This window comes from Syngnathus typhle, linkage group LG17 (assembly GCF_033458585.1).
Source record: "Syngnathus typhle isolate RoL2023-S1 ecotype Sweden linkage group LG17, RoL_Styp_1.0, whole genome shotgun sequence".
NCBI lineage: Eukaryota > Metazoa > Chordata > Actinopteri > Syngnathiformes > Syngnathidae > Syngnathus > Syngnathus typhle.
The window spans coordinates 7,525,088-7,552,335 of NC_083754.1; the positions used below are offsets into that span (position 1 = coordinate 7,525,088).

General features: G+C 46.5%; 6 protein-coding genes across 10 annotated transcripts; 2 read left to right on the top strand and 4 right to left on the bottom strand.

Annotated features, from left to right (window-relative positions):
• The first annotated feature begins 1,581 nt into the window (after positions 1-1,581).
• On the top strand, positions 1,582-9,606 carry LOC133170400 (integrin alpha-3-like). 5 transcript variants are annotated; one of them, XM_061303303.1, is made up of 28 exons: positions 1,583-1,883; positions 2,491-2,670; positions 2,771-2,898; positions 3,006-3,091; positions 3,194-3,330; positions 3,437-3,543; positions 3,620-3,712; positions 3,999-4,058; positions 4,203-4,365; positions 4,421-4,614; positions 4,672-4,760; positions 4,827-4,960; positions 5,134-5,211; positions 5,276-5,343; positions 5,667-5,803; positions 5,870-6,013; positions 6,163-6,260; positions 6,351-6,501; positions 6,693-6,776; positions 6,982-7,061; positions 7,185-7,262; positions 7,330-7,432; positions 7,675-7,851; positions 8,011-8,127; positions 8,334-8,447; positions 8,611-8,697; positions 8,772-8,897; positions 9,026-9,606. In XM_061303303.1, the coding sequence occupies exons 2-28, from the start codon at positions 2,513-2,515 to the stop codon at positions 9,404-9,406; spliced, it is 3,372 nt and encodes a 1,123-aa protein (XP_061159287.1). In that variant the 5' UTR covers positions 1,583-1,883; positions 2,491-2,512; the 3' UTR covers positions 9,407-9,606. The 5 variants fall into 5 exon arrangements, with proteins under 5 accessions (XP_061159291.1, XP_061159287.1, XP_061159288.1 ...); XM_061303304.1 differs by having other exon boundaries at positions 4,206-4,365; XM_061303305.1 differs by having other exon boundaries at positions 9,006-9,313.
• A 152-nt stretch (positions 9,607-9,758) lies between these two features.
• Positions 9,759-11,670, bottom strand: rdm1 (RAD52 motif containing 1). The gene is made up of 7 exons (XM_061303313.1): positions 11,434-11,670; positions 11,126-11,305; positions 10,929-11,054; positions 10,703-10,853; positions 10,354-10,452; positions 10,183-10,283; positions 9,759-10,113 (listed from the first exon to the last, which is right to left on the bottom strand). The coding sequence occupies exons 1-7, from the start codon at positions 11,530-11,532 to the stop codon at positions 10,048-10,050; spliced, it is 822 nt and encodes a 273-aa protein (XP_061159297.1). The 5' UTR covers positions 11,533-11,670; the 3' UTR covers positions 9,759-10,047.
• Positions 11,671-12,323: 653 nt separating this feature from the next.
• Positions 12,324-13,231, top strand: ifnphi1 (interferon phi 1). Its single transcript, XM_061303314.1, has 5 exons — positions 12,324-12,452; positions 12,535-12,609; positions 12,681-12,833; positions 12,939-13,025; positions 13,111-13,231. The coding sequence occupies exons 1-5, from the start codon at positions 12,324-12,326 to the stop codon at positions 13,195-13,197; spliced, it is 531 nt and encodes a 176-aa protein (XP_061159298.1). The 3' UTR covers positions 13,198-13,231.
• Positions 13,232-15,694: 2,463 nt separating this feature from the next.
• Positions 15,695-16,942, bottom strand: LOC133170407 (RCC1 and BTB domain-containing protein 1-like). The gene is made up of 4 exons (XM_061303315.1): positions 16,791-16,942; positions 16,564-16,715; positions 16,353-16,483; positions 15,695-16,212 (listed from the first exon to the last, which is right to left on the bottom strand). Exons 2-4 carry the CDS (start codon positions 16,694-16,696, stop codon positions 16,072-16,074), a joined length of 405 nt encoding a protein of 134 aa, XP_061159299.1. The 5' UTR covers positions 16,697-16,715; positions 16,791-16,942; the 3' UTR covers positions 15,695-16,071.
• Positions 16,943-16,959: 17 nt separating this feature from the next.
• On the bottom strand, positions 16,960-19,644 carry LOC133170404 (RCC1 and BTB domain-containing protein 1-like). Its single transcript, XM_061303312.1, has 7 exons — positions 19,317-19,644; positions 18,677-18,827; positions 18,411-18,580; positions 18,183-18,341; positions 18,000-18,110; positions 17,783-17,925; positions 16,960-17,185 (listed from the first exon to the last, which is right to left on the bottom strand). Exons 1-7 carry the CDS (start codon positions 19,440-19,442, stop codon positions 16,978-16,980), a joined length of 1,068 nt encoding a protein of 355 aa, XP_061159296.1. The 5' UTR covers positions 19,443-19,644; the 3' UTR covers positions 16,960-16,977.
• Positions 19,645-20,501: 857 nt separating this feature from the next.
• Positions 20,502-26,559, bottom strand: LOC133170402 (RCC1 and BTB domain-containing protein 1-like). The gene is made up of 11 exons (XM_061303308.1): positions 26,322-26,559; positions 24,937-25,087; positions 24,671-24,840; positions 24,461-24,601; positions 24,278-24,388; positions 24,061-24,203; positions 22,531-22,721; positions 22,330-22,456; positions 22,103-22,254; positions 21,892-22,022; positions 20,502-21,755 (listed from the first exon to the last, which is right to left on the bottom strand). The coding sequence occupies exons 1-11, from the start codon at positions 26,445-26,447 to the stop codon at positions 21,615-21,617; spliced, it is 1,584 nt and encodes a 527-aa protein (XP_061159292.1). The 5' UTR covers positions 26,448-26,559; the 3' UTR covers positions 20,502-21,614.
• Positions 26,560-27,248: the final 689 nt, after the last annotated feature.

Below are 27,248 nucleotides of genomic sequence, written 5' to 3' on the forward strand. Positions count from 1 at the left end.
GGAAAATTCCCACCTTGATTTTCATTTCCATTTCATTTCCATCTTGTTGAGGAAACACTGAAGCACATGCAACACCCAAGCCATCATCAGCATCATCAGCATCATCATCATCAAGGGAGAAACCAATAACAAAAGTTGTGGTGTGATTTGATGAGTAGTGGTCACAGAAGACGCTGGACGTGAAATGAGTTTTTAAGGAAACCGGATGCTGCTTTGCTGAGTTTGACTATGCGAGAAAACATTAAAAAACTCGATAAAAGCCTTTGCGTGCTTTCCAACGGACGCCTGATGTCACCACGCACATGTGCTCACACGCACCCCTTTTCACTTTTGACATGTTTACTGCGAAGACCTCAAGAGGAAGTCGACCTTTAGACGAAAAAGAAACAGGGGGAGGACGCACAGATGATCTAGACATTTCAACGACTGCTAGCTGTTAGCGCTAAATGGCTGAGGAGTCTTCCTCTGTTCTGATGGCCAAGCTTTGACCTGCACTTCACTTCCTGTCCAGCCCATCTACCATCTCAGCCACTTCCTGTCTGATGACAGACCGCCATCAACTAATACAGCACGTGTGCGTGCTTTAGCGCACAATCAATTGTTATAACGTCACAGCTGCCCCCTCCATGCCTGCGGGGGCTGTTAGCTTTTAGGGTTACTGTGGAAAATAGGTTGGTGTTAGCGAGAAAATCAATATGCTCATATTTCATTAATTAAAGTGCACGAGCATACATTTACATACACACAATCATTGATTAAAATGCACAAGTATATATATTCTAATTTAGAAGTCACTTTACTTGTACAACGTCTCTTATTGGAATTTTTTTGGGAATGTGTTTGAATAACATTCGTAGGCGATACATATGGCTCAATGGCTCTAAATGATGTTTTATAATTGTAACTACCGCCTGATGTTTTCTTGAACTGCTTTCATGTTTGTTTGTACTGCCGAAGGTTTTTGTACGATTAAGAATGAATGATGTGCGGCATTTTGGAAGTTGGAGAGAGAAAATAAAGTTTGTGTAGAATATGAAAAAGTGAACTTGGGCGTGGAAGATGATAAGGATAGCAAGAACATTAGTAAAAACAAAACAAGAAAACAACCATGATAGTCTGCAAGAACTGGTACAAAATGATCCAATTTTCCAACATTAAAATGACCTCCGGATGACCCACCCAAAGACCCCGCCTTCTTTTTCTCATCATGTGGACAAGAAGTCATTATGTTTACACACTCGTCATATGTTCCCCGCATATTTGATACAGGGGTAGTACATAGAGGCTGAGACAAAAGCAGGCACAATTTTGGAGAATTTGGTATATTATTTAAAAAAAAAAAGATGAAAAGGTTTTTTTACATTTGACATGTTACACAGGTGTTGTTGGCCTCAGCTGCGACCTTGTGTTTTGTGGCGGATTCAAGCTATGCCTGTAATAAAATAATGTGCGCGCGCACGATGCCGAAGGCCTTTTGGTTTGTTTGTTGCGGAGTCATGATTTGATCTTGATGATGAAAACGAAAAAACAAGTGAAAGGGAAGTCCCACAAAGACAGGAAGCAAAGAACAGACCACGGAGTGCGCGTGAGTACGCAGACATACACGGATACCCGCGGGCGCGCGCGCGCGCACGGGCCTCATAAAACACCACAATGAAGGTGCCCTCGCACGAATCCATTTGTGACTGTGCGTGGGCGGGCGTGCAGACATGATTTAATTTGCGAGTGGCTGGAGAATGAGAATGAGGGGGACCAGGACGAGAAGGAGGAGGAGGAGGAGAAAGAGGAAGAGGGCAGCTGGTCAGCGGCGGAGCGGACGACGGCGAGCGGAGGACGGCAAGCGCACTCAAGAAGGTGATTGTGTCGCGACTTGATCTCAACAGGTTGTTGTTTTCCTTCATTCCTGAAAAGCTTTTTTGACCTTGAGGAGTGAAACGTAAATTTTCCATGAGATGACGTTAATGCTGATTTCTTCTTCGTTCAAATGGAGTTTACGCAAAAAATGCGCGTTTCCGTTCCGTTTTATTATGTTTTCACTTCTTACACGTTTGAATTAAATTTCATTCGTATGTTACATGTTGACATTGACATGTTCAATTTGTATTTTGCAGTATTGCGTCTGCCATGTTTTATTACGTCTTTGTTACATGTTTGTTCACATGACATTTACTTAACATGTTTTGTCTCGTACGTAGCTTTTTCGATTACATGTGTAATATGTAATCATATTAATACTAATTATATTATATATTATTATTAAATATTAAACATATTCAATCTAATTCAAGTTACATGCGTCATTACGTACGTGTTGAGGTGATGTGTTATTTATATGATTTAATTCATACGGTCACGACATTTAATTATGTTTATTATATATTTTGTCACCGTCATATTCCTTTAGCACTTTCTTATTACATGTTAAGGCCAACATGTTAATTTTGTTTTCTTTTATTGATGTAACGCGTGTGTGTATGTGTTTTTTTCAAGGCGTGTGCATGTGAGTGTCTCTATGGCGACATGCATGTGCCTGGTGGTGAGCGTGTATGTGTTGGCATGTGCGGCATCCAACGTGGACACGCGCTTCCCGCTACTCAAGACAGGGGCGGACGGAACTTTTTTTGGACTTTCAGTCGCTCTGCATCTTGACCTCAAGTCACGCACGCACCTGTGAGTAACCTCTGACCTTTTCTTTGAACATACCTCCCTCCCTAAACACTAACACCAAAAAGCACTGACATGTCTCTTGCATCATCTCCACTCATCAAAGTCTATTGGTCGGCGCTCCCAGAGAGATGGCGGAGGCGGAAGTGCCGGCCAATCGAACAGGGGGTGTGTACATCTGCCCGCTCACTGGTAACCAATCGGATTGCAAGAGGCTATCGCTCATCAAGACAAGTGAGGCAAACTTTCTTTCGCTCAACACTGCTTCCTGTTTGGCGGGACTGTGGCGATAGTAGCAGAGGCCCCGCCCCTTCCCCACCCATGTCCTTGCTTCTTTTCAGACTTGGAGCCGTCCGAGGACGTGGTTGAAGACATGTGGCTGGGCGTGTCACTTGCCAGTCAGGGGCCACCCGGGGGGCGGGTCCTGGTGAGTCCAAGCCTGACTGACAACTTGACAGCAAATACAAATTACCAAGAAGTCCTTGCAGACAAAGTTCTGGTGCTAACGTGCTAACGGGGGCCTCCGTAGGCATGCGGCCATCGATTTGTGAAGATTTACGGCGCGTCCAAACTCCGGCACATGATCGGTCGCTGTTATCTCCGTGCCAACGACCTTCACCATGCAGATGCTGACGACCAATGGCGGACACCTGAGCAGGTGTGCAGGTACAGGATAGGGATGGGGGGGGGTTACTGTCAGCAGGCCCCGCCCACTCACTGCAGTGTGTGTGTGTGCGTGTGTGTGTGTGTGCGTGTGCGCACGAGTGTGCAGTCACCTGGGCGACGTGAGCGGGGAGGTCATGTGTAACTCGGGAATGTCTGCCGCCATCTTTCGCCATGACATCATCATCGGATCGCCTGGAAGTTACCAATGGCAAGGTCTGACTCCTTGTTCTTCTTCTCTGTTTCCCGATTTTTTTGCTTCCTTTGACTTGTCCTCCTTCTCGTCCTGCAGGAAACGTCCATGTGAGCTGGAACAATCCTCATGTTGCCTTTGACACCAGGAGGAGCGCTTTCCCAAACCTGCAGCGAAGGAACATCTACTTAGGTCAGCGGTCCTTACAACAGTTTCTCTTCTCCTAAATGCTAGTAGCATTAGAGGCGAGCTGACAGCCAGGGTGTATGCTAAAAGTCAAGCTACAAGGTATTAGCGAGGCTAAGTATTAACAATGATGCAAAGGCTTCATTTCAACTTCAAGGCTAAATGCTAATAGTGGTTGTGTGATAATCGCTAAGCTATTTGTAACCACCAAGGTAATATACGCTAACAGGTGGGCTACGTCATATAATTAATGTGTGTGTGTGCGTGTGTGTGCGTGTGTGTGTGTGTGTAGGCTATTCAGTCACTCAGGCAGCGGGTCTTCTCTCACAGGATGATGTCACCATAGTAACAGGTGATGACATTCTTTGTGTCTGTCCAATCAGGTGATGGCTGCATTGACACATTAATTGATTTGCCGAGAAGCAAAGCGTGCACTAGTGCATAGAGCTACAGTTGGATATGAAAGACATGTCATAGAAGTTGTGTTTCCTCAAAGCAGGTGCTCCAAAAGACACTAAAGAGGACGCTCGCGGTTCTGTGCTCCTGGCAGTCAAAAATGGCACCGGTAGTGCGCTAGCTATCCGGCAGACGCTGAGAGGAGAACAGACGGGCTCGTACTTCGGGAACGCCGTGGCTGCCGCAGACTTGGACAACGACGGGTAAGCGAGGCTCTTCCCTCAATGGTTGCGATGTCTTACCAACTGTGCTCCTTAGGTGGTGCGACCTGCTGGTGGGCGCGCCTTTCTACTTCCGGCGGCAGCAGGAAGTGGGCGGGGCGGTTTACGTGTATATGAACGCAGGGGGGCGCTTTCACTCAATGCCCACTTTAGTGCTGAAGGGGCCGCCCGCTTCGGCGTTCGGGATGGCTGTCGCCCACGCCGGGGATCTCGACCGAGACGGCTTTCAGGGTGAGGAACGGTCATCTTGTTGTGTCATGTGACAGTGAAGTCACGTGTGCGTTGCAGACATTGCGGTGGGCGCTCCGTTCCAAGGAACAGGAAGCGTTCTGATTTGGCGCGGGAGCAGCACTGGCCTCTCCACGCAACCCAGCCAGGTGCCTCACACGTGGACACCGCCACAAACGCACGCATGTCTGACTGCGATTTGGCGCCCTCCGCAGGTTATCACCGGCAGCAGTTTGTCGACTCGTTTCTCCACTTTCGGGTTCTCGTTGTCCGCCGGACTGGACGTGGATGGCAACAAACATCCAGACCTTCTGGTTGGCTCTCTGGATGACACCGCCGTCCTTCTCAGGCACGGGCTCACTGTTACTGTCTCGCCATAGGACGCTTTGTAGAACCCGACTGATTCTTTAGTGCTTGGGTCATGTTGCCCAAGCAGTGTTGTAACATGTTCTTAGAGCCACCAGGAGAACGTTGTGGCTCAGCATCAGCATTTGAACATACATTTACGTTGATGACTTGCAGAACCCGTCCAGTGATTCACCTCAACCAAACCATAAGAGTGTCCCCAAACATAGTGGACCCCAACACTTGTGACTTTTGGTGAGAACTGTAAACGCCCGCTAACATACTAACAACATTCTAATTCTGTATGCGTGTGTGTCAGTGTTGAGGTGGAGCTTTGTTTCTCGTACACGCGGAGTACTGGCAAAATGCACCAGCGAGACAACATCAGTGAGTGGACCTTCAACGCCCCCCCCCCCCCCACACACACACACATACACACACACAATTCGTATCAATGACTCTGCTGAATTCAAGTAATATAATTCAGTATTTAACTGGGACACACATCGATGACATCAAAGTGTCCTTGAGTGTCCTCTTGTTTGTCTTGTGTGTATGTAGTAAATCTCACAAACACACAAAGAGCCTCTGTGACCTTGTTTTGCAAATTAGACCATTTATCAAGGTCACATTATTGCAGTCATACAGACACAAACAAAAATGTGACTGTGATGCTGATGACATCTCGTCCCTATCTGCACGTCCACTAGCCGTCCATTTCTCCGTGGCCGCCGACGTCAGCAGCCTGAAGCCCCGCCTGCGTTTCCGTGGCAATGGTCAGAGCGTGTACTCCGGCTTGTTGCTAGTTCCTGAGCGTCGCTGCAAAACTCTGAGTGTCGGATTGCTGGTGAGACCCTGATGAGAAGTAAACGTGACCTACGGAACGCGTTGACTGATTGTGACTTTGCGTCAGACTCCGGTCCGAGACCAAGTGGAAGCGTTGGTGTTCTCGCTCAATGCGTCTCTACACCAGAAGATGCCCAAGAACAAAGACCCCCTCCAGGACCTGGCATCTTTTCCCGTGCTTAGCCGCAGACCCCAACCCGTCCGAACCCAGGTCAGAATCTTTTATGGGTCAGTATTAAGTCGTATTTGTGTCCATGTTGAAGTTTCAATAGGTAACAAGTAGTTTGTATAAAGTTCCTTCCCAATATAATCTGGGACCAAGTGAAGCAGTAGGAGAAACCTTTTGAAATTGTTCTGCAGGTTCACATCCAGAAGTCGTGTGGTTCTGATAACCTTTGCCACAGCAACCTGCAGATGACAGCCCATTTCACAGACTTCAGGCAGCAGCCACTGAGCACGTAAGTCTGGAGAGCTCGGTTCACAGCGGACCACAGTTCACAGCTTTGTGGTTCTGAGTGGACCTCCACTGAAAACTGTGGTTCTTTCAGGTGCTCTGGCCGTCAGGTGTGGTTCTACGAGGGTGGTGTAGACCGTCTTCTGTTGGCGGTCAACATCAGCAACACAGAGGAGGACGCTCACTTAGCCGTTCTCAACGTTAGCGTCCCGCCTGCGCTGGTCTACTCCGGAGTCCGAACAAAGGTGCCTTGAACTCAACCAGGAAGTCCTAGTCTTGGATCCAAACGCGAGACTGTACGTGCCTTCAAGACAGCTCTGGATTGCCCCTTGGACCTGACCTGGCACTGACATAGACCTGACTTGAACATAACCCGGACTTGTCTGGAACGAGACGTGGACCTAGTATGAACTTGTAGTGTCTGTGCTGCTTTCAGGGTGGCGTCCAGGAGGTCCAATGTTCCGTGGAAGGTTCTGTGGTTCTCTGCGAGTTTGGGAACCCATTCAAAAGCAACCAAACGGTATGGAACCTTTCAGACACTTGTTCTTATTACTTTGTTCTGTTTTTTGTTCCTTGAATGATTCTTTGTTCATTTTGTCATTCATGTTTTTTGTTTTCTTTTCCTTGTTCTTTGTCCTTAATCTTTGCGGCTTGATTTTTGTTCTCCCTCATCCTTTGATGCACATTATTTATATGACGGAGCTGAAGCTTGGCTGCCTTTCCAGGTCGAAGTGTGGATCATTTTGGAGCCGTCAGAGATCAGTTGGGATACTCGGGATGTGGAGCTCCTGCTGCAGATGTCCACGTAGGATGCACACTCACTCACTTGTCACAAGTTGGTCGATTTAATTGCGGTTAAAGTTGGTCCTTGAAAAGGTCTCTTTGGACCCTGAAATTTGAATAGGCCGGCCTTAACTTTTGTGCTCAGACTCAGCGAGCAGACGGACTTGACTCCAGTTTGGGTCTCCTTGATGGTCAACTTTTCGGTGGACATTTCCCTCATGTTGTGAGTACTGCACTCAGGGGAAACTCTGGGACCCCATCTCAGCTTCACCCTCTTCCTGCTTTGACAGGACCCAACAGCCAGGCCCCGCCCCCTTCAGCGGTCACGTGTTGGGCGAGTCTGCCATGAAGACCACGCAGGACGTGGGTCCTCTGCTTCTCTTCACCTTCCAGGCTAGTCCTCGGCTCGGTTCCTAATCCTTCACTCATTCCCAACAATTGAAATAGAGATTTGGATATAGTGGACCTCCACAGTCCCTAAAATATTCACTGAAAATGCTTTTTTATATCCTCCAAGAATGCTACAAAATGGCCGTCTCGCAACAGTATATGCTATGGCAGCTAGGGAGGGTCTTGGAACCCAAGTCAATGTTGACTTGAGGTTCCGTGGTGTGAGCAGCACTTCCATCCGGCAGGTGCATGTGGGCGGTTGGCCACCGGGTCGCCGGGGCAACCTGGAGCTGGCGTTCGATTGGCCGAGTGAGCTGTCCAACGGGAAGCGGCTGCTCTACCTGACTGAGATCACGCTGAACGGAAGCGCCGAGTCGCGATGCGTTCCCTCTGGCGACGTTATCAACCCGCTCCGCCTCAAGGTCGGTAACCATGGCGACGCCTCAACTCAAAAAGGGAGGGGAAAACATTGGAGTTTTAAAGGACAAGTTAAACGAAAATATTTCCCTCCAATATGTTCCAGGAGCCACCACCACTTGTCGAAAAATGTCAACCTGTTAAACACACGTGTTGTGTTGCAGCTTTCCAGAGAGGAACTGGAGAGGTGGGCAAGGTGGAATCCAGACCAGGAAAAGGAAGCAAGGAATGACGAGGGAGCGTTACGCGGCCCACCTCGCAGCAACAAATCTTATATCCTGGTAGGATCTCCAGCAGGGGGAGCTCCCGTCCCCACCCAGCACAAAATCTGCCAAAGCGCTACCTTGACTTACGAGTACCCCACTTATGAGACCTTATGAGTTGGAACTCACTGATCCACTTGAAGCCATCGTAAACTCCTAAGTCAAGGTGTAACAAAGCACACCGACTCTAGTGACTATCTGCGTTTCTATTTTTTTGAGTCTAGGACTGCGTGAATGGCGGTGCCAAGTGCGTGCAATTTTCATGTCAATTGTCGCACGTGAAGAAGAGCGCCAGCGTGACGCTGCGAGCACGCCTGTGGAAGGCCACCATGTTGGAGGTTCTTCTGCAGCAATCACTCACTCTATCTCCACGATATAAAATTCCCTCTCTTGTATTCAAAAGAAGGAAATGATAAAGATATGAATGAAATGCTCAAATGGTTTTCATAGCACTCCCGAGTGGAGCGTTTGAAGCTCCTCCTCTGTACATTTGTGTGTTAGCACTACATGGACGCCAGGGTCGTGCTGATCCGGGGAAAGGCTACTCTCAGGCTGGGGGTCATCAACATGGAGCCCCCCGGTGCACAGGTGCTATAAGAGCGTGCTATCGCTGTTGATTGCAGCCAACAACAACATTGATGCAATACTGTCGTTGTTGGCAGATGGAGGTCTACGCTTACCCTGACCTGGAAAGACAGATGGGCAGTGGCGCCCCCCTGTGGATGATTCTGGCATCCATCCTGGTTGGACTGGGGCTGCTAGCGCTTATCTGCACGCTGCTGTGGAACGTAACCTCACTCTTTTGTTCTTCAAGAGAGCTCATTCCCTCTCACTTGCTTCCTATCAACTTCCTGTTCACTTTCTTGTCTTTTTGCTGACTTCCTCACCGTCCACAGTGCGGCTTCTTTGTGCGCAGTCGCACATGGCGAGCAGCGGCGCAGCACCAAGGTCGGATCCTGCCGGCGGAGGAGCGGCACGCTTGCCGGGACGCCGTCTTGGCCACAAGCAGAACCAAACCCAAACGCTGGCGAACCTGGACCGCCGTGGACTAAGACGCCAAGCTGAACTGTCGAGTCAGCGGGGGTCACCAACATGGTGGTCATGGAGGACCACGAGGAGCCTGCTCAGTGCTGAAATGTGTCTTGATTTTTATACTTTTTTTTTTTTTTTAAATCACATTTGCTTTGGTGTAGATTTGGATATGCCAATGTTGAAAATTTGTATCGTCAGTATTGTAGCACCTGAAGTAATTCGAGCAAATGTGTGTTGCATTAAATCGTCGTTAAAAAGGTCGTGACACCATGTTGCTGGACAGCTCCGACATTAAGTGTCTATCGTTGAGTATATGTATTGTTGGTTTTATAAAACTTAATTCTCCGGGCTCTGGTAGCTAATGCTAGGCTAAGCTATTGAGTCCGACCACCTTTCCTCGTTGATGTTTTGTAAACTTTGTGATGTCAAACTTGTTTGTGGATTAAAAGGAGCTTTTCAACTGGATGTCACCCTTTGACTGAAAACATAATGCTCTCCATATGTCACCAGAGACAAACTGGCTAGTAATGCACTAGTTTTGCTAGCTTAGGCAAGTTTTACCATTTTTGACAGTTCATACATTCTAAGCAGCGTATCACAAACCCACAGCGGACACGGACGATGAGTGTGTTTTATGTTTCATTCAGTATTGCAATGTGATAAAGTGCGCCCTTTCTCTGAAACAAAAAATACATGTCTGGTCATCTTTTGGATCAAAGGCATTCGCATCCATTTCAATGAATAGATATCACTTGCGTGTTTTTAGATTCAAGTGTGGACAAGGAACAAATTAAACTCGTATCTTAAGGCAGCACTGTATCGTCATTCGTCAGATGGAACAATGTCTAACTGCATCAAAAAAACAAAACCTTGAATTGGGGAAGTTGCTCAAAGTATGTGGCGAGTCTACCACACAGACAGGTCCAGGTCTTCATTTTCCCACAGGTCTTCATCAGCAGGTAGGTTCTCCACCTGACGTGATGACATCATCACTCAGGATTGACCAACATCGCCCAGACATCAAACAATCGCAAATATCACCTGCTCCTGATCCCGGTCGTGAACCTGGATGAGTCCTTCAGGTTCCTCAAGGAACAGATGTTCTGCTGAGCATCGCAGCTCCACCATGACTTTACCCTCACCTAATGGACACAAGAAAACACGTGAGTAGCAGCCGAGATGGCGCTGACACAGTGACGAGCGGTTCCAGACCTAGCAGAACCAGCACCACAGTGGAGAAGGCCTGCGACGCCGCTTTGTCTCGCACCATCTTGTGCAGGCTGCGACGCTTTTGCAGCATCATCTCAGGACCTACACGCACGCACACAAGCCAACTGATTAGGTACGATTGGTTGTCTTTTGTCTATTTTTCTTTGTTAAGTGTTATAGAAAAGACATACATGTTGAAGTAGTTGCATATAAGTTATCCCATATTTACTCAATGTCTTCTCCTCTTTGTTTCACTGTGTGAATTAATGTCTGATGGTACTGAGAGCCAACAGTTGTTGTGGAATGACAGGTAAAAAAAAGTCCATAGTGTCCATGTTACACTATCACTGACCCTCACGCTCAAACACATCCTCCACCACGGCGGCTCCTCGCGTGGTCACGCCGTGATGCGGGAAGGAGATCTGGACCACGCAGCCCAGCTTCACACGCACCCGGCCACCCACTTCATCTTCATCGACATCCTCAGCGGGAAGCTCCTTCAGCTGTAGCACAGGAAGCGCTCCGGTCACGTTGACGCTTGCCCTCACCGCACTTCAACCATAAGACAATGAAATTACTGTGATGATGTCACACGTCCATCCGTTGAATCCGAGGCAATGATTGGCCAACTCCACGCAGCGTGCGTGGGTCAGAGGTCTGCTTCCCAACAGGAAGTGAGGAGTCTGTTTGGAGCTCAGCCTCACCTGATCAGATATACACACAGAACAATATGAGAAGAAGTAGAAAAAGACTAGGCGATGTGCAAACTGTGCACCGTGAGTGGCGTGGTTTGAAAGAGGGCGCGTCTATCCGTGTTCTGCTGGGCTTTGCGAGCCTGAGCCGCCGAGTAGAACTTGATTATGGCGTTGAAACCAGGCGTGCTCAGCGGGGCGTTAGGACGCACTTTCAATAGGTACAGGGGACCGTAGGACGAGAAGACCGCGTGCAAGCGCTCCTACAACACACAAAAATACTTTTTTTAAATGCTTCACGTACTTCGCATACCAACATATACACGTGTATGACGACACAGAATAATGTCCGAAAATGGCGGCAGGTTAGTTTGACGTATGTCATACTGACGTATATGTGCGCCTCGGTGAATTCCGGCGTGATGTTCCACACAAACAAAGTTTTGTTCGACTCCACAGGAACCCAGAATTCCAGTAGGTCCACCTCCATGGCGAAAAGTCCTCTTAAATATCGCCATGAACGTCGCAAGTGAATGAGCACCAAGGGAAATGGTTGTAGTTCATCTTGAGTCGTCGCCCGTCAACAGTACGGAGCTTTGCTGACACGTTTGGCGCGCTTCCGGAAAAAGGCGGGGCGACGTGTGTTAGCCAATGAGATGCCGGATGACGACATGACATGAAAGGGGTTTCCCTTTCGAAACCAACATTTTTAAAATGATTAAAATGAAATGTCCTACTTATTCCAAGTTGACTATGATTGTTTTGTCGCCAACAGTAAAATAGTGACAACAAAATGATGGCAGTGTTAGTCCGACTCGGTAAAGCAAGAGTGAATGTGACGTCATCAGTAGTGCTTGCGAGTGCGCGAAAAAGGAAAGTGAAAGGGCTTCCCCTCTCAAGAAGAAACTATAGAAGTGACGAAACCACCTCGAGCAATTTGCTTTCCCTCATCATGACGTGATTTCATTCACAATACTCTAGTAAAAGTTTTATTTTTGCTATGTCAGCACAAATGCATTAATTAATTTACTTAAGTATTTGTCTGAACAGAAAAAGTTTGCTGCTTCTAATATGAAATATTAAATATGTTATCATTATTAATCGCTCAAATAGGCCCATGCAACCACGTTCAGTCAGGTGTGTGTGGGTGTGTGCTTGCATGTGTTTGGAAAGTGAGAGTAGAAAGAGAATTGTGGCATTGGATTCTCCTGTTTTCCTTTTCCATGTCTTGAATACTATAAGTGTAGAGTTGTGTGGCATTTGGGACATATCAGGTTCATCATGTTGTGGTTCAGACGCGCACAAGTGGTCTTCGTCCTCGTTGGGGTACTCGTCCCCACGCTCTGCTGCGATTGGCTAAAACGATACACGGACTTGAGTGACAGGTGTCTGTCTCTACTACGGGACTTGGTAAGCATGGCATCCTCGCGGTTTCGGGGCTGGGTCCGATGGGGTCCGCATTCAGTCTGCAACTAACGAAATATCTTTCCAGGGTGGTCCCATCACGAACAAGGAGTTTCCGCTTCCGTTCCCAAGAAAACTTTACCAGCAGGTGAAGAAATCTAAGGTAAGACACGTTTCCTGTTTTGTGACAGTCAATCAGAGCGCAGACGTTGACCAACGTATCTCTACTTACAGGCGGCGTGCAAAGTGACGTTTGTACGGAACAATTTGGGACATATTTTGGATCTATACGAGCAAGTCAACGTCTCCAAAGTCGGCTGGGATGCTGATAACTTGGAAGAGCTGCTCATCGTCGTTCACAGGCAGAAGGCAGAGCTCAGCGCGTGTGTACGTACTCCCGCCTTTCGGTGGCGCTCTTCTCATGTCTCTCGTGAAACTTTTTCTCCTTATACATATGTCACTTGTCAACCTCCGTTTTCTCTTTTTCTTTAGATTTCACCAGCAAAAATGGAAGGCTGTTTTTCCAAAGAGCTGCGCCACTACTACGGCAGTCTGACCAACGCTACCCTCAATGGCACAGTGAGTAGCCTACTCTAGCGTACGAGTACTCCAAGTATTGCGTAACGGGTGCGTAACGTGCGATTGTGTGTCTGTGCGCTCACAGGAGGGCAGCAGCGCGTCGTGGGAGTTGATCCGGAGCGAAACCAAAATGCACCTCCAGAAATTGCACCTGCTCGTGGCCGCGATGTGACCCGCAGCCCGCGGGGGACGCCGTCTGAACACCTATTTATTGCTCTATTTGTCTTATTTATCTTTATTTATTTTATATTTATTCATTTTTTAACTCAATGAATGTTTATTACAACAACGTCTCTGGTTCATTATTGAGTCTCTGTGACAGCATGAGCTGGCAAGCTTACACATCCCATGGATAAAAATCCATGACAAACTTACAAATGAACTATCTTTCGTGTTTTTTTTCCCCTTAGCATCACAAAAGCTAATATTTCAATAGGGGTGTGTGGATTGTATGTTGAAGGGAGTTAAGCAGATTCATGAAGTGCTTTGACACTATCTTAAAGCCTTTCTAGACAAATTCGGAGGCTTTTTGGTGTGATGTAAGTATCTATCAGTTACCTTAACTCTTTGGTATCAACATTGATCAAAATTTCGACATGCATATTTCAATTACAAACAAATTATGTTTTGATAAACCAAATGGCTTTCAACAATCTTTTCTGTTAAGCTTATTGTTTGGTGAATCATGTTGACCTTTCTTTTTTTCTTTCCCTTCGAACCTATAACATTTTATAACATTTCATGATAAACACAAAACATCCACCCTTTATTTTCTCCATCTTTTGTTCCTTTTTTTTCTTAACACTGAGTAACATCACTTTATGTCAATCATTGTACCTGGCAGGGCGCCTAACCGCTCTGCCACTCCTGATATAGCATGTGGGCGTGCTGTCCACAGACACAGGACAAGGGTTGCGTGGTACCAGTTCCAGTGGTGGTGAGTCCATTGTTGCAGTAGTCTGAGTATGTTGAAACTCAAGAGTGGAAATGTTCATCAGAGTGAGAGTCGCTGAACAGGCTTGGGTGTATCTTTCTCAGATGTCGCCCGTTCCTCCTGTGTGTCCTCCCCGCCGGTGTCTGTACAGTGTAGGAGCGTGGTTCATCTCGCTGTCTGATGACAACCGCTGGCTCCCAGCCGCGTTGCGTCTGCATGTGTACCGTGTCTCCTGGGGTCAACACTGGCAGTAGCTTTGCACGCTGGTCGTAGTGTTGCTTTCGTCTGGGGGGGACTGCAAGTCCTGTATTCTTTTGAGAATATGCTGTGGGGCCGACTGTTTTAGCACAGCACTGGAACATGGAAGTGTGCTGCGCAGGACTCTACCCATCAACATCTGTGCAGGTGTCAGGTGTACTAGTCCTGTCACCGGTCTGTTTCTCAGTGACAGCAACACTAGATGTGGGTCAGTGCCCAGTGTCTGCACTGCTTTCTTCAGCGCGTGTTTTACTGTCTTTATGGCCCGCTCCGCCATTCCATTTGAAGAGGGAAAACCTGGGCTGGAGTGTGTGAGCTTGAACTCCCATGAAGCTGCAAATGACTGCATCTCATAGCTGGCGAATGGGACATGATCACTCACTACCTCCTTAGGAATCCCATGTCTGGCAAAGACAGACTTCATCTTGTGAATCACCGTGCGAGCTGTCTTATCAGTCAGGTTGAGCACTTCTGGATATTTTGTCAGGTAATCCACCAACAGCAGGTACGACTGACCATGCAGCTCGAAGACGTCAGCTCCAACTTTCATCCATGGCAGTTCAGGAACCTGGTGTGGAATGATCGGCTCAGCCTGGTGTTTGGGCTGTAGCTGCTGGGACTGCACACATTTTTCCACCATTGTCTCTATGTCTCGTGCCATGCCAGGCCAGTAAAGGACTTTTCTTGCTTTAGCTTTAGTACGTTGCACGCCTTGGTGTTTCTCCAAAATGACTCTCCTGAAGCTCTCGGGTAGTATGATTTTGTCTCCGACCATTACAATGTCATTCACTATGCTGATATTGTCCCTCATTGGCCAGAAACTGTGTAGTTTACTGTCCAGACTTCTTTTTCATGGGCCAGCCCTTCGCTTCTCACATACTTGTAACACGCCATCTGCTGCCGTTGCTGATTTCAGTTGGCTAAGAGTTTCCTTTCTCAGCGCATCTGTGGCTTCCAAGGCATACACAACTCTCTCGTCACAAGGGTTCTCATTTGAAATTGTCACTGTCATTGCTCGCTGTGGTGCGTGAGAGCGTGTCCGCGATGTACATGTGTTTGCCTGGTGTATATGTCACATTTAAATCCTACCTCTGCAGTTGTAGAAGCATCCCTTGCAGCCGTGCTGCTGGCGCTTTGCTCAGCGGTTTGCGCATGATGACCTCCAAAGGTTTGTAATCAGACTGCACGGTTACTGTTCTGCCGTAGACATACTGGTGAAATCTTTTAGCAGCAAACACTATGGCAAGTAATTCCTTCTCGATTTGCGCATATCTTTTTTCAGTGTCCGTGAGCGCTCTTGATGCATAGCACGCCGGGTGGCCATCCTGCAGCAGACAGGCTCCCAGTCCATCCTTTGAGGAATCTGCTTGCAGAGTCAGCGGCTGCTTGTGATCGTAGTACCTCAGCACAGGCGCTTGTGTGAGGGTAGACTTCAGCGTCTGTAGTGCTGCGTTGAATACTGTCCTTGACTTACTCCGTAACTCCGTCTTCTGACACCATGTTGTGGCTTTATGCTCTGATAAACTTCTGTGGTGTTGTCACTCATAGTGGGTTGCTTATTGATTGCTCTAACAATAACACACGGAGGCAAGGATGCAGTACGAGCCGATCTTTACTGGGTGCTCCGTCACGACTACACACAGCCCTCGCCACACGATCCCTGCATCTCCAATACAGACAGACCAACACAGTCGAGCACTGAGTGCTCGATCCAATGTACCACATAGCCGAACCACCGAACCAAAACAGAAGTTCCGTTTCCAGACTGCAGTTAGTACAGAAGTCCTGAAGACGTCTCAGGTGCTGTGCCTCTGGCTCATGCAACATTTTCTAAAGCATACTTAACAGAGAGAACTAGTACCTGAAGGCACCAGCATAGCTTGCTCTGATGATGAACCCTTTGAGCACGTTTCCGTCAACTTGACTGAAGGTTGGCGTCTGAGTCACCTGAGTGAGATGCCTGATACAAAATCGGAAGCAAAATTCCTCCAGGTCCTGCAAAAGAAAAAGTTGAGTTGTGAACAAAGAAATTCCCTCTCTTGGCCACTAGGTGTCGCCTTCTGTGTTGGACAGCGTATTTGCAAAAGTCGACTTTGGTAGCGTCATTATGAATGAGGATCAAATCTATGTTGTACCTCGGCATCAAATTGTTTGGCAGTTAAAAAGAGGGCAAAGGCGTTTTGGATGGTGATTCCTCCCTTGATGATCTGCTGACACAGATGCTTCAGGCGACTCTCACAGTAGGAGGTGGCCAGGTCCAGCAGGCCTGCAGAAGAAACACAACAACAATGCATACGCAGATCTACCGGCAGGCGGAGCTGACATTGCCAGTATAGAATAGACGACCGATAGCGTCCTCAGGTGGAAGGTCAACAGTGTCTGTGTAGAGGAACTGCAGGAAGGAGCGGTAGATGGTATACGAGAATTGGCTGATCTCAATCACTTCCTGATGACTTTCCACCCACGGGGACCGGAACATTGAGCGGAAATGCTCACACCTTGAAAACATTTGCACAGTGAGGAGTACCTTCATTTTTTATTTTTTTTGTCTTTGCTCACGCACGTCCACACACCTGATCTTAAGCACAGCTTTGTGAACGTGGATGCATTTGCCTTCGACGATAAACTTGAGGTCTGCCGTTTCTGGACTGTCAAATTCGTTCTTCAGAGCCTCTGTGACTGTCAGGGGGAGGTCGTCGTGCTCTAGAGCAGCTCAAAACGTGCGTCGATTGATTCGTGCGTCGATCGGAAAGAGAAGATTCAAATGTTTTGCTCACCCACTGACATCAGCCTCCACATGACCGGGGGGGACGCGACACAGGCAAACACGTCATCCGTGTTGGTGAAGTGGGTGAGGCGCGGCATGACGACGGCTCGACCCCGACACTGACCCCACATATACACCTGGCCGCTCTGCGTCTTGGCCGCCGACGTGTGGGTAAAATGGCACGCGGCCACCTCGACAAACCTGGAGGATTAATAAATAAATGTGTGAACTAAATTCCCCCACTAATACCGGAATGCATTTTTTTGAACAGAGTTTCAAGATTACAATAATTTTGTTCTATAATGGGCATTTTAGATGACATAAAACACAGGTGTCAAAGTCAAGGCCCGGGGGGGGGGGGGGGGGGGGTTTGGGGGGCAGATACGGCCCGCCACATCATTTTATGTGGCGCGCGAAGACAAATAGCGCATCAAACTCGTGTGTCATTACTAGAATTACAAAGGTAGTTTTAATCTCTTTTTTTTTTTTTTTTTTTAATATTTGTCCAGTTTTTACTTGTCTGTTTGTTTTGTAGCCTTTATATAGTGAGGTGCTCATACATTTATTTGGGTTGACAGTCATAATGGCCCTCCGAAAGAAGCTATGACTACAATGCGGCCCGTGAAAAAAATGAGTTTGACGTAAAAAATACGAAACAATATTTGCCCTGTGTTGGATGTTTCTAGGCCACAGAAATTCTTCGATGAACAATGTATTTTATGGAAAGACCCCTTCCCCCAATCAATCTGTTTGGTTCCACTGTATCCAGACAGACGTGCATTACAAGTGTCACCGTACCTCTCTTCATCAGCCATAACTTGCACTGGGCTAAAACAATTGTTCATGTCACCAATTCCCAGCTGTCCAAAAGTGTTTGTGCCCCATGAATAAAGCAGTCCTTTATCTGTTACAGCGAGGGAGTGGCCATAGCCTGACACGACCTACACAGGAGAAAAAGTGATGAAACACTGCTGCTACTGCAGCTGCCGTCTGTCCTCATCACAAAAAGTCTTACCTGCTTTATACAAGACTCCTGCAGAGCAGACAGGCGGCAAGGCATCATCGACACATAGTTGTCGTGACCAACACCCAGCTGCCCGTTGTGATTGTCGCCCCATCCGTGAATCTAGATGCAAAGAAAATAGCTGCAGAGCAATGTTGACTTTGTCCGATTTTACAATGACACGAAAGGCCTCACCTCTCCGTTATCCAGCAGAGCCATGGAAAAGGAGTGTCCGCACGTGATGCCGATCACCGTTTCACCCTGCAACGAACCGCCCACCTTTACGGGGAATGGCTGGATAACCACGATATGTGAAGACGCCTGGCCGTGGTTATTATAACCCCATGCAAAGACCTGTCGTTTTGTAAAACCATAAGAATCAAATCAAAAGACTCTCGCCGTGTCATCGGGAACGCTAGCTACCTCTCCATCTTCCGTGAGGACCATGGAGTGATAAGCACCACACGCCACTTCTTTGACTTTCATGTTCGGAATGTTGACAGTGACCAGCGACTGGGACAGCTCACAGATGCCCCTCGTGACGACCCCCAGTAGGCGGCAAGCATTGTACCCACAAGCAAATACCTTCCCATCTTAAGACAATACCAGATTCTGAGTGCACTGCTGAGCTCAAGTCATCACCTCCCTCAGGAATAGGAATGTCATGATTTTTTTTCTTAGTGACTTACCCTCTGTTGCCAGTAGGAAGTCCGGGCCTCTGGCATAACTCAAGCTAACCACCTTTTTCCCCTCCAGGCAGCTGAGTTGTTTCGGCACAATGGTGCTTAAACCGTCTTCTGTTCCAAGGCAGCCAGTGCAGTTCTCGCCAAACACAAATACCTGCGATGGATGTTACAATTCATAGAAAAAATTATATACGAATATAATAAGGAATTATTTTTAATGAGTTTTTCCACAATAGAATTGTTCAGAGGATTTGACAGTCTTTGACTAAGAATGATTTCATTAATCAATCTGTCAAATATCTTGTCTAATCATCAATACATCCCTTTGTTTTAAAGACATGACATGAATTCAAACTGACAAGGCAGAAAATGTGCCGAAATGTCCCTAAAATGTTGAAGTGTGTTTTCCAAAGTCAAAGCAAATATATTTTAAGTCAACACAAAAATGACCAATCCAATTTCATGGAGAAAAAAACAACTACAGAAATGAATAATACGTACTAGTGAGACGAAATTTGAAACGTTTGGACAAAGAAAACAATTGTGAGGTTAATAATCCTTAAACATCAGGTACGTGACCATAAACGATGGACCGACACAAATAAGAACTAAAATCGAACGAAAGGGAACAGCGTGGGAGCACCTTGTTGTCGTTTGTGATGTAGATAGCTTCATTAGCAGATTCTCCAAAGACACAGACCTGTTGGATGGTGGCAAGTTCCTCTGTGCTCAACAACAGGAGCAGAGGCCATTTGCTAAAGTTCAACATGACTTGCCAGCAAACTCTTGCTGAGGCAGACTTGAAGCTTCAGAGAGATGGGACAAATAAATGGCAACACATTTGAGCTAAAGCATCAAACGTTGGATTCTTTTGAAGAGTCCTTTTTTTCAAAGAATTGTGCGAGACTAATTGCCTTAGTTTCTTTTTTCTTTCTTTATTTAAATTATGATTTTTTTTTCTATTGAACAAACGAATCCCACCAGTTTTGTCCACATGTTGGACCCCGACAATTTCTTACCTTCAACGTCGGAGCTGGGAAGGCGGTATGAAGTTGCTGTTTGTTCGGCAATGAAGCGAGCCACAACATAACCAATTGTACACGTTCTCGTGCATCAAAGAGACCTCGACCATTTCGTCATGTTTTTCTTGCATCATTATGCATATAAGCGGTTTGAGCTGCATTTTTTGTATGAAAGGTGCTATACAAATAAAGTTTATTATTATTATAATTATACAACGGTCGTCATACGAATGCCAGACTGGCAAAATCCAAGTCAGGTGCTCGCTCAGACGGGTCTTTTCCGCGATCTCGGTTGGTTTCCAAGCTTATAGTCCTGACTTTGGACCCCGACAATTTCTAACCTACAACATCGGCTGGGAAGGCGTCATGAAGTTGCTGTTTGTTCGGCGATGAAGCGGGCCACAACATAACAAATTGTACACTTCCTTGTGTATCAAAGAGAATCTTTAAAGCATTCAAATAAAGACCTCGACCCTTTCGTCATGTTTTTCTTTCATTGTTGTAAAGCGCTTTGAGCTGCATTTTTTGTATGAAAGGTGCTATACAAATAAAGTTTATTATTATTATTATTATACAACGGTCGTCATACGAACGCCAGACTGGCAAAATCCAAGTCAGGTGCTCGCTCAGACGGGTCTTTTCCGCGATCTAGGTTGGTTTCCAAGCTTATAGTCAGTGGCGTAGCCAGGAATTTTTCTAGTAGGGGCGCGCGCCCACAGGCCCCACAACCAGATGTTTCAATGTAAAAAAAACGTATATTTTTAACATATAGTTCCAGGGTAATAAATCAACTCAGTAGTCAGTAATAACTTGGAATTTCTTAGAAGTACAACCTTGTTTATTGAACATAGATCAGCAGTTACAACATCCATTCATATTGGAGTGGTATAGCATAATGAAATCCAGGCAACATAAGAGCGATTCATAACTAAGATTCAGTATTTTACTTCAATAACTACAATGAATAACAAATACACTGCTGTAATGAATATGAAAAATACATGAGCCAAAAATATAGTCCACCTTGGGTTGATTTAGTAATATACATTCTAAGAAAACAGTCACTACCAAGAGGGAAGGAGTGCTAATTAGAATGATCAGTTTCTGAATTCAGTATTTTAGTTCAATAACACCCACGCCGTTCGCTGATCGCTAAGACAACATCCGGGTCCGAGAGGCAAACGGTGAATGGATAACATCGCGCACATAGAATAGCGCAAGCACATTCGCGCAAGACCGAAAGAAAAAAACAGCATGAAAACGAAGAATCGAAAAAGCTCGATTTTCTTCAACCGGGGTGCAGGGAGTCCTAACCGGGGCGCCGCCCCGTGTCGCCCCGGCTTGGCTACGCCTGTGCTTATAGTCCTGACTTTGGACCCTGACAATTTCTTACCTACAACATCGGCTGGGAAGGCGTCATGAAGTTGCTGTTTGTTCGGCGATGAAGCGGGCCACAACATAACAAATTGTACACTACCTCGTGTATCGTCAAAAGGAATCTTTAAATGTGACCATTCAAATAAAGACCTCGAGCCTTTCGTCAACAAACGCCCGTCATACAACGGTCGTCATTGTTGTGGCTTTATGCTCTGACAAACTATTGTAGTGTTGTCACTTATAGTGGGTTGCTTATTGATTGCTCTAACAATAACACACGGAGGCAAGGATGCAGTACGAGCCGATCTTTACTGGGTGCTCCGTCACGACTACACACAGCCCTCGCCACACGATCCCTGCATCTCCAATACAGACAGACCAACACAGTCGAGCACTGAGTGCTCGATCCAATCTACCACATAGCCGAACCACCGAACCAAAACAGAAGTTCCGTTTCCAGACTGCAATTAGTACAGAAGTCCTGAAGACGTCTCAGGTGCTGGCTCATCCAACATTTTCTAAAGCATACTAAACAGAGAGAACTAGTACTTGAAGGCACCAGCATAGCTTGCTCTGATGATGAACCCTTTGAACACGTTTCCGTCAACTTGACTGAGGGTTGCCGTCTGAATCACCTGAGTGAGATGCCTGATACAAAATCGGAAGCAAAATTCCTCCAGGTCCTGCAAAAGAAAAAGTTGAGTTGTGAAGAAATTCCCTCTCTTGGCCACTAGGTGTTGCCTTCTGTGTTGGACAGCGTATTTGCAAAAGTCGACTTTGGTAGCGTCATTATGAATGAGGATCAAATGTATGTTGTACCTCGGCATCAAATTGTTTGGCAGATAAAAAGAGGGCAAAGGCGTTTTGGATGGTGATTCCTCCCTTGACGATCTGCTGACTCAGATGCTTCAGGCGACTCTCACAGTAGGAGGTGGCCAGGTCCAGCAGGCCTGCAGAAGAAACACAACAACAATGCATACGCAGATCTACCGGCAGGCGGAGCTGACATTGCCAGTATAGAATAGACGACCGATAGCGTCCTCAGGTGGAAGGTCAACAGTGTCTGTGTAGAGGAACTGCAGGAAGGAGCGGTAGATGGTATACGAGAATTGGCTGATCTCAATCACTTCCTGATGACTTTCCACCCACGGGGACCGGAACATTGAGCGGAAATGCTCACACCTTGAAAACATTTGCACAGTGAGGAGTACCTTCATTTTTTATTTTTTTTGTCTTTGCTCACGCACGTGCACACACCTGATCTTAAGCACAGCTTTGTGAACGTGGATGCATTTGCCTTCGACGATAAACTTGAGGTCTGCCGTTTCTGGACTGTCAAATTCGTTCTTCAGCGCCTCTGCGACTGCCAGGGAGTCGTCATGCTCTAGAGCAGCGTAAAACGTGCGTCGATTGATTAGTGCGTTGATTGGAAAGAGAAGATTCAAATGTTTTGCTCACCCACTGACATCAGCCTCCACATGACCGGGGGGGACGCGACACAGGCAAACACGTCATCCGTGTTGGTGAAGTGGGTGAGGCGCGGCATGACGACGGCTCGACCCCGACACTCACCCCACATATACACCTGGCCGCTCTGCGTCTTGGCCGCCGACGTGTTGGTCAAATGGCACGCGGCCACCTCGACAAACCTGGAGGATTAATGAATACGGAATGGCTTACGGAAGTAAGATGGCGGCGCGTGCACACGCAGCGGCCTCTCTCTGTCCCGAACGGTGTTTTGTTTTGTGGTTTAATGTGGGTTTGTCCGACAGTTTTGTGTGCTCGTCTCGTCGCACCGGGTTGTGCTACAAGTACAGCGGGCTGGTACAGCTCGACATCGGCGAAAGCGAGTTTTGTGGCGATCTGGACTTTGAAGCAGGGACATTAAAGGCGCTCGGTCTGCTCCGTCCTGAAGCGTCGGAAGCGGTGTGCGAGGAGGCTGAAGAGGGGCGAGAGCGGGGCGTCCGGGCCAGGCTGGCGGCCAACCCAGCTCGACCGGCCGTGCCTTCCTTTCTTCGGGCGAACGTTCGATCGCTGGGCATCAACATGCCTGCTGAGATCTATGAAACGGACAGTGCGTAACTGCTGTGCATCTGGAGCGGCTAGCGTGCTATCGGGCGGACCGGGCCATTGTACGAGGGGGAACATCGCGAGGAGGTGGAATGCGTGTCTACATCCGTGACGAATGGTGCCGGGACTCTGTGGTGGGATGCAAGCACTGCTCGCCTCTGGTGAAGTTTGTGATCTTCAGGCTTTTGGCGTCCTGAACTCTCTCCCCGTTGTTTACTTGTATGTTACTCGTGTACTGTGTCTCGTCACCGTGGGATGGAGGAAACGTAATTTCGATTTCTTTGTGTGTCTTGGCATGAAGGAATTGACAATAAAGCTGACTCTGACTCTGACTCTGACTCTGAATAAATGCGTGAACTAAATTCCCCCACTAATACCGGAATGCATTTTTTTGAACAGAGTTTCAAGATTACAATAATTTTGTTCTATAATGGGCATTTTAGATGACGTAAAACACAGGTGTCAAAGTCAAGGCCCGGGGGGGGGGGGGGGGGGGGATGGAGATACGGCCCGCCACATCATTTTATGTGGCGCGCGAAGACAAATAGCGCATCAAACTCGTGTGTCATTACTAGAATTACAAAGGTAGTTTTAATCTCTTTTTTTTTTTTTTTTTAATATTTGTCCAGTTTTTACTTGTCTGTTTGTTTTGTAGCCTTTATATAGTGAGGTGCTCATACATTTATTTGGGTTGACAGTCATAATGGCCCTCCGAAAGAAGCTATGACTACAATGCGGCCCGTGAAAAAAATGAGTTTGACGTAAAAAATACGAAACAATATTTGCCCTGTGTTGGATGTTTCTAGGCCACAGAAATTCTTCGATGAACAATGTATTTTATGGAAAGACCCCTTCCCCCAATCAATCCGTTTGGTTCCACTGTATCCAGACAGACGTGCATTACAAGTGTCACCGTACCTCTCTTCATCAGCCATAACTTGCACTGGGCTACAACATTTTTTCTTGTCACCAATTCCCAGCTGTCCAAAAGTGTTTGCGCCCCATGAATAAAGCAGTCCTTTATCTGTTACAGCAAGGGAGTGGCCATAGCCTGACACGACCTACACAGGAGAAAAAGTGATGAAACACTGCTGCTACTGCAGCTGCCGTCTGTCCTCATCACAAAAAGTCTTACCTGCTTTATACAAGACTCCTGCAGAGCAGACAGGTGGCAAGGGATCCTCGACACATAGTTGTTGTGACCAACACCCAGCTGCCCGTCGTGATTGTCGCCCCATCCGTGAATCTAGATGCAAAGAAAATAGCTGCAGAGCAATGTTGACTTTGTCCGATTTTACAATGACACGAAAGGCCTCACCTCTCCGTTATCCAGCAGAGCCATGGAAAAGGAGTGTCCGCACGTGATGCCGATCACCGTTTTACCCTGCAACGAACCGCCCACCTTTGCGGGGAATGGCTGGGCATGCAGGAAGTGGTTATTATAACTCCATGCAAAGACCTGTCGTTTTGTAAAACCATAAGAATCAAATCAAAAGACTCTCGCCGTGTCATCGGGAACGCTAGCTACCTCTCCATCTTCCGTGAGGACCATGGAGTGATGAGCACCACACGCCACTTCTTTGACTTTCATGTTCGGAATGTTGACAGTGACCAGCGACTGGGACAGCTCGCAGATGCCCATCTTGACGACCCCCAGTAGGCGGCAACCATCGTACCCACAAGCAAATACCTTCCCATCTTAAGACAATACCAGATTCTGAGTGCACTGCTGAGCTCAAGTCATCACCTCCCTCAGGAATAGGAATGTCATGATTTTTTTTCTTAGTGACTTACCCTCTGTTGCCAGTAGGACGTCCGGGCCTCTGCCATAACTCAAGCTAACCACCTTTTTCCCCTCCAGGCAGCTGAGTTGTTTCGGCACAATGGTGCTTAAACCGTCTCTTGATCCAAGCCAGCCAGTGCAGTTACGGCCGAACACAAATACCTGCGATGGATGTTACAATTCATAGAAAAAATTATATACGAATTAGGGGTGTAAATCGCGGGTTTTGTCACGATACGATATAATATCGATATAAAGAACTACGATACGATATTTGCCGATATCTTAAAGCCTGCTGCGATTCATTCACGATATATCGCGATATAGTGCTCTACGATCGATTTTTTTTTTTTTAATAAAAAATATAGAACAATATCCTGATTTATAACAATTCATACGCAAAATCAACAAGGTACTGCAAACTCTTTATTTAGGAAATTACAAGAGTATTGTAGTATACAAATTGCTTACTTTAACACTGAACTTTGATGTCGTGTTTTCTTTAAATGTGTGGCGAGATTTGTGCTCCCTGAATATTTGATCACCGCGTGGCAGGATTTACAAACTACACGTGTCTTGTCCGTTGAGCCATCTTTTCTTTGGAATCCATAGTGCTTCCAAACGAATGACTTGAAGCCTAAAGGGGAGCAAATTTCCTCGTCTCTTTGGACACTAGCCATAGCACCAGCCCAGGAGCCGCGTACTAGTTGTCGCCTCCCCTTTTACGTGCGTGCTCTGCTCACAACACAACAACGCCGGGCGCACTGCTCCCGGAGAGAGGAAGCAAGCAACAATGAACTGGATTTCAAAATAAAGTCGCGTCTAATGTCCGAGGTCAAACACGGCGATATAAATCGATGTTTACCTTTAGCATCGATGCCAATAAATCGTAGAGCATTATATCGATTAATCGATGTATATCGATGTATCGTTACACCCCTAATACGAATATAATAAGGAATTATTTTTAATGAGTTTTTCCACAATAGAATTGTTCAGAGGATTTGACAGTCTTTGACTAAGAATGATTTCATTCATCAATCTGTCAAATATCTTGTCTAATCATCAATACATCCCTTTGTTTTAAAGACATGACATGAATTCAAACTGACAAGGCAGAAAATGTGCCGAAATGTCCCTAAAATGTTGAAGTGTGTTTTCCAAAGTCAAAGCAAATATATTTTAAGTCAACACAAAAATGACCAATCCAATTTCATGGAGAAAAAAACAACTACAGAAATGAATAATACGCACTAGTGAGATGAAATTTGAAACGTTTGGACAAAGAAAACAATTGTGAGGTTAATAATCCTTAAACATCAGGTACGTGACCACAAACGATGGACCGACACAAATAAGAACTAAAATCGAACGAAAGGGAACAGCGTGGGAGCACCTTGTTGTCGTTTGTGATGTAGATAGCTTCATTAGCAGATGCTCCAAAGACACAGACCTGTTGGATGGTGGCAAGTTCCTCTGTGCTCAACAACAGGAGCAGAGGCCATTTGCTAAAGTTCAACATGACTTGCCAGCAAACTCTTGCTGAGGCAGACTTGAAGCTTCAGAGAGATGGGACAAATAAATGGCAACACATTTGAGCTAAAGCATCAAACGTTGGATTCTTTTGAAGAGTCCTTTTTTTTCAAAGAATTGTGCGAGACTAATTGCCTTAGTTTCTTTTTTCTTTCTTTCTTTCTTTAAATTAGGATTTTTTTTCTATTGAACAAACGAATCCCACCAGTTTTGTCCACATGTTGGACCCCGACAATTTCTTACCTTCAACGTCGGAGCTGGGAAGGCGGTATGAAGTTGCTGTTTGTTCGGCAATGAAGCGAGCCACAACATAACCAATTGTACACGTTCTCGTGTATCAAAGAGACCTCGACCATTTCGTCATGTTTTTCTTGCATTATTATGCATATAAGCGCTTTGAGCCGCATTTTTTGTATGAAAGGTGCTATACAAATAAAGTTTATTATAATTATACAACGGTCGTCATACGAATGCCAGACTGGCAAAATCCAAGTCAGGTGCTCGCTCAGACGGGTCTTTTCCGCGATCTCGGTTGGTTTCCAAGCTTATAGTCCTGACTTTGGACCCCGACAATTTCTAACCTACAACATCGGCTGGGAAGGCGTCATGAAGTTGCTGTTTGTTCGGCGATGAAGCGGGCCACAACATAACAAATTGTACACTTCCTTGTGTATCAAAGAGAATCTTTAAAGCATTCAAATAAAGACCTCGACCCTTTCGTCATGTTTTTCTTTCATTGTTGTAAAGCGCTTTGAGCTGCATTTTTTGTATGAAAGGTGCTATACAAATA

Bases quoted from the DNA above. Each gene is read 5' to 3' on its own strand.
- LOC133170400 (XM_061303303.1), top strand. From the start codon at position 2,513: ATGGCGACATGCATGTGCCTGGTGGTGAGCGTGTATGTGTTGGCATGT. The intron at 3,713-3,998 runs GTCAGCGGTCCT...GTGTGTGTGTAG, and splicing joins GCGAAGGAACATCTACTTAG to GCTATTCAGTCACTCAGGCA. The intron at 5,212-5,275 runs GTGAGAACTGTA...CGTGTGTGTCAG, and splicing joins CCCAACACTTGTGACTTTTG to TGTTGAGGTGGAGCTTTGTT.
- LOC133170404 (XM_061303312.1), bottom strand. From the start codon at position 19,442: ATGTTGAACTTTAGCAAATGGCCTCTGCTCCTGTTGTTGAGCACAGAG. The intron at 18,342-18,410 runs GTAGCTAGCGTT...ACAAAACGACAG, and splicing joins TCCTCACGGAAGATGGAGAG to GTCTTTGCATGGGGTTATAA. The intron at 17,186-17,782 runs GTACGGTGACAC...TTAATCCTCCAG, and splicing joins GTTATGGCTGATGAAGAGAG to GTTTGTCGAGGTGGCCGCGT.
- ifnphi1 (XM_061303314.1), top strand. From the start codon at position 12,324: ATGTTGTGGTTCAGACGCGCACAAGTGGTCTTCGTCCTCGTTGGGGTA. The intron at 12,610-12,680 runs GTAAGACACGTT...CTCTACTTACAG, and splicing joins AGCAGGTGAAGAAATCTAAG to GCGGCGTGCAAAGTGACGTT. The intron at 13,026-13,110 runs GTGAGTAGCCTA...GTGCGCTCACAG, and splicing joins ACGCTACCCTCAATGGCACA to GAGGGCAGCAGCGCGTCGTG.
- LOC133170402 (XM_061303308.1), bottom strand. From the start codon at position 26,447: ATGTTGAACTTTAGCAAATGGCCTCTGCTCCTGTTGTTGAGCACAGAG. The intron at 25,088-26,321 runs GTGCTCCCACGC...CATCCATCGCAG, and splicing joins ACATCACAAACGACAACAAG to GTATTTGTGTTCGGCCGTAA. The intron at 22,457-22,530 runs GTGAGCAAAACA...ACGCTGCTCTAG, and splicing joins GTGGAGGCTGATGTCAGTGG to AGCATGACGACTCCCTGGCA.
- rdm1 (XM_061303313.1), bottom strand. From the start codon at position 11,532: ATGGAGGTGGACCTACTGGAATTCTGGGTTCCTGTGGAGTCGAACAAA. The intron at 10,284-10,353 runs GTCTGGAACCGC...TGTGTCCATTAG, and splicing joins TGTGGTGCTGGTTCTGCTAG to GTGAGGGTAAAGTCATGGTG. The intron at 10,114-10,182 runs GTGATATTTGCG...TCATCACGTCAG, and splicing joins ACGACCGGGATCAGGAGCAG to GTGGAGAACCTACCTGCTGA.
- LOC133170407 (XM_061303315.1), bottom strand. From the start codon at position 16,696: ATGTTCCGGTCCCCGTGGGTGGAAAGTCATCAGGAAGTGATTGAGATC. The intron at 16,484-16,563 runs GTCGTCTATTCT...TTTCTTCTGCAG, and splicing joins TCCACCTGAGGACGCTATCG to GCCTGCTGGACCTGGCCACC. The intron at 16,213-16,352 runs GTACAACATAGA...TTTCTTTTGCAG, and splicing joins CCAAACAATTTGATGCCGAG to GACCTGGAGGAATTTTGCTT.